General features: G+C 40.1%; 1 protein-coding gene across 1 annotated transcript in view; it reads left to right on the forward strand.

Annotated features, from left to right (window-relative positions):
• Window positions 1-567: 567 nt before the first annotated feature.
• The window catches only part of LOC106526488 (Kv channel-interacting protein 2), a 26,639-nt gene continuing 23,199 nt past the window's right edge, over window positions 568-4,007 (forward strand). The window contains exon 1 of the mRNA XM_014021350.1: window positions 568-1,283. Within this exon, the coding sequence (XP_013876804.1) occupies window positions 1,178-1,283 (106 nt within the window). The 5' untranslated portion in view covers window positions 568-1,177. The remainder of the gene's footprint in view (window positions 1,284-4,007) is intronic.

The raw sequence follows: 4,007 nt of genomic DNA on the forward strand, positions 1-4,007 counted from the left end.
CTCTTATACATAGTTACTTGTATTTTATGTTTAATTCTAATATAATTCAAAGATAAAGTAAGTACCGAGTTAAGACTATCTGCACTACAGCTCTTTTATGTAGTGGGACCAATGGTTGAAATACCTAAAGAAATAAAGTGTTTCCACATAAAAAAGGAGAATACAATCTAGTAGGCAGGACAACTGCTGGTGGACCAAATCAAATGGCTTGGCGGGCCAGTTTTGGCCCGCAGGCCCCACTATGAGCACCTCTGCTTTAACAGCTTTATGTCAGTAAAACTATTTGATAACTTTATAAAGTTTCTTCTGCTCATCTCTGTAAGGTTAGTACTTCCAGTTTGCTTTGCTCGTAGAACATATAAAACATTGTACCAACCAACATGCATTTGCAGGCTACCTTTTTATTAGCATATATTTTTGTCTTTATTTTAGACTTTTTGGTAATTACTTAAGAACCTGGACTGAGCAAATCAAAGTAAAGGTGGAGAGAAGACGCATCAGTTGAGTGTGATCCCCCACCCYCAACCCCATCACCAATAATCTCTGTATATGTGTCTGTGCCTCTTGCCCACTCTCTCATTCTCTGTTAGCTTTTCTCCCTCCCTCTCATTTTCTATGCCATCTCCCACTCATCCTCTCCCCCTCTTCTTTTTATTTTATCTGCCGGCTCTCTCTCACTCACTCACTCCCTCTTTCCCCCCCTCACAACGTTCACTTCCTGACAAACGCTGCCAAAGGACTACCAGGAGCAGCACATCCCCAGATTCCTTCACTCGTCGAGGGGTCTGGAAGAAAGATAAAACAGACGAGAGAAGGGGGAGAGGAGAAGTTCAAACTGTAGCCGAGGTGTTTGGGGATTTTTTTGGATGCTCTTGTTGGCTGCTTGTGGCTTCAGCAGGGATGGCCTCCGATGGGGAATAAGAAGTTTTTGGAGACTTGGTCAGCTCAACTCATCCGTTGTTTCTGAGTCGTCTCACAGTTCACAGAACGTCTTCTCCCGTCTCAAATCAGGATCGATAAGTGTGAGCTGACAGGACTCGGCTGTGTTAAACCTGGACAGAGTGTTCAGGTTGGGTGCGGTTGTGTTGCTGGCCCGACTCGGACCGGCCCGGCTCGGCTCGGCTCGGCTCGGCTGGGTGGCGCAGTGCCAGGCGATGACATACAGAGATCCCCCAAGATGCTGAGTCTGGATGGGCTGGAGATGATTGCAGTGCTGGTGGTCATGGGTCTCTTCATCAAAGTCYTGGAGCAGTTTGGGATGTTTGAGCCAGTTGGCGGGGAAGGTAATAACCTTTTTTTTTTCTAGTGTAGTTTTGCACAAAACAAAGTTTAAATTAAGATTTATTGTAACGGAAAGTTATTTTATTTGCACAGCCCTTTCCTTCTCCTGCTCTGTGGGCAGCAGTCCTATCGAAGGGTTCCTGTTACCTGAGGGCCATGAAACACACTCGTCTTCTCTCACACACCCACACAAATAAAGAGTAACTTTAGCTGTGTGTGTGTGTGGCCTCCTCCTGCCCCTAGGGTGTGTGCTTTTACCTTTCAATCGATAACACTATGGACAGAGTGGGTCTGAGTGCTCTGTAGAGGCGCTAGTTTCCGTGAGGGAGTGTCAACGTTACTTTTAGTACTCGCATTAGCTGATAACCTGATGTATATGGAGGAGAAATAAAGCTGTTGTGCAGATCACGGGTCAGAAAGCTTTGTGGTTTGATTGGCGTGGTTGTGTGTTTGCCAACTTATTTGCTCCTGTGAATCATTCTATAAATAAATTTAAGCTCAATGTAAAAGAGGTAGAACGGCAAGTTCGCAATGATTTGTGGTAAAAGAGTTATTTATAGAAAACTGGATTGGATGGGCAGCTCAGCTGTTACGTTTTTGATCGTTAAAAGGCTCAAATAAATGAAATCACTTTTCATGTCTGTGTTTTAAAGTAAGTCTCATCTTATGATGGTCAAACTTTACAACATTATGTCCAATRTCGTGATTTGATCGACATCAGATCTCGTGTTTTCTGTTAACAAGACTCAAATACTACCATGTCCTATTTTAGCTTAATCAAACTCAGATGAAACAGTCAAATTAACTGTTTTAAAGTCATTTTTAGGTTGGCTAAGGTTGATTCTAAAATCTAATTATTCGTAGATGAACTGAAACTTTCATTCAACTCCATCTGAGATATTTTGCTAACAGAGTTTATTGTAATGTTCAATTCCAATCCAAAGGTGTGAAAGCAAATCTCACAGTTTGTCCTTAAGTATTTGCTGGCGTTGACTCTCATACRCCAAGTTTCACGTTAATATTTAAACAGTCTGCTGAGTTATGACCATTTTGATGTTTGCTCATTTTGCAAGGCTGTGGCAGTCATCTTGAATTTAATTTCAAAAAGTTTTGACTTGTACATGAACATAATATGAATGTGTTTTAAGAGTTTCATAAAATCCTTTATTTCATGAGGTGTTTTGCTAACTCTACACACACACACGTTTGTTTTCCTATCCACTTGGGGACCTAGCATTGACTTCCATTCATTTTTTGGTCATTTCTATAGCCTAACCTGAGTCTTTAACCTGAAACTAAACACCTAGCACATACCTGACTCTAAATCTAACCTAAAATTTATTTACACCTTGGTTCTAAAACTAACCCCCAACCCAAAATCTGTACACCCTAGCACTGGGTTTCCACAAGGTTGTGTTTTTCTGGAAAATGTTCCCCACAATGTAGCAAAAGCATATCCACACACACACAGACTTTCTGTAGCAGGAGATAAGACAAGTATCCAAAACCATTTTCTGAGTGATGCAATTAAGTGTCATCATAGAGTTGACACCTGCAGCAGCTGACATTGTGCATCATTTGGTCTGTTTTATCAGAATAACCTGAGTCTGGTCTTCCCAGTATACACCCGCAACACTGATTGTACTGGAACACAACAATAAAATGTTAGGTTATTTCTGGATCAAGTCTTCAGTTCTCTCTTTTTTTTCCAATTTCCTGTTAAATACAAGAGCTTGAATTAGCTTTATTTAAAAGCATTAACTCTGACATCATCTACTCCAAAAGAAACGAGTCACTGTATGAGATGGGCTTCCTTTGATAAATACAAGGAGAATGATTAAAGAATTTAAAAAATACCTCTGGTAGATCATTCTGGGCTCTTTGCTTCAAGAGACACTTTTCATCGTTGATGCACCCGCTGGACTGCACCCAGCAGTCAAGGTGGGCCAGTAGCTCAGTCATCTAAAAGTCCTTCTTGGAAACCCATCGTCGATACCGCTGCACTCCATAAACACGTGCAGACAGACACAAACAAAACACTCGCAGACACAAACATTAAAGGCTCAATTTCATTTTTAGTGAGCATCGTTCTTCAGTATAATTTGGCTATACTTTATGGAAATTGCAGCCCTAATGAGAGTAGGTGGGTGTGTGCCAACTCTTCTGCGAGTACTTAAGCTAATGAATTTTTTTAATGGAGGATCTCGGGCCAGATGGCAGCATGACTGGATCTGCAGAAGGAGTTCGAGCGCACTTCTTTTATCTGAGCGAGTAACATCCACTCRATGTACAGACATGATCGACTGCCAAAGTATGTTCATGCTTAAATGGAAAGCAGCCCTTTTGTGTTTATAACAACCGGTCAGTTTTGTTGTATGTGTTTCATGCATGCACAAAAATTTCATCGTAAATTGGCGCTCTGTAGTTCAGCATCCATGGTATGGGGTGCCATTTGTAAAGTTTCACAGTCAAAAATTACCACCAATATTTTTGTTTTGTTTAGCCTTTTATAAGAAAAAAAGAACAGATTTATTTTTCAAAGTCAGTTTTTCACATATGATTCATACATTTATAAATGTCGTAGTTTATAAACTAAATATTTACCTTACAAATGAAATATTTAGTTAACAAGCTAAATATTTAACTAGTGACTTCAATATTTAGTTTTGAGCTAAATGTTTAGTTTGCAACTTAAATATTTAGCTAGCAAACTAAATATTTCATTT

This window comes from Austrofundulus limnaeus, unplaced genomic scaffold, assembly GCF_001266775.1.
Source record: "Austrofundulus limnaeus strain Quisiro unplaced genomic scaffold, Austrofundulus_limnaeus-1.0 Scaffold0, whole genome shotgun sequence".
In the NCBI taxonomy this organism is placed as follows: domain Eukaryota; kingdom Metazoa; phylum Chordata; class Actinopteri; order Cyprinodontiformes; family Rivulidae; genus Austrofundulus; species Austrofundulus limnaeus.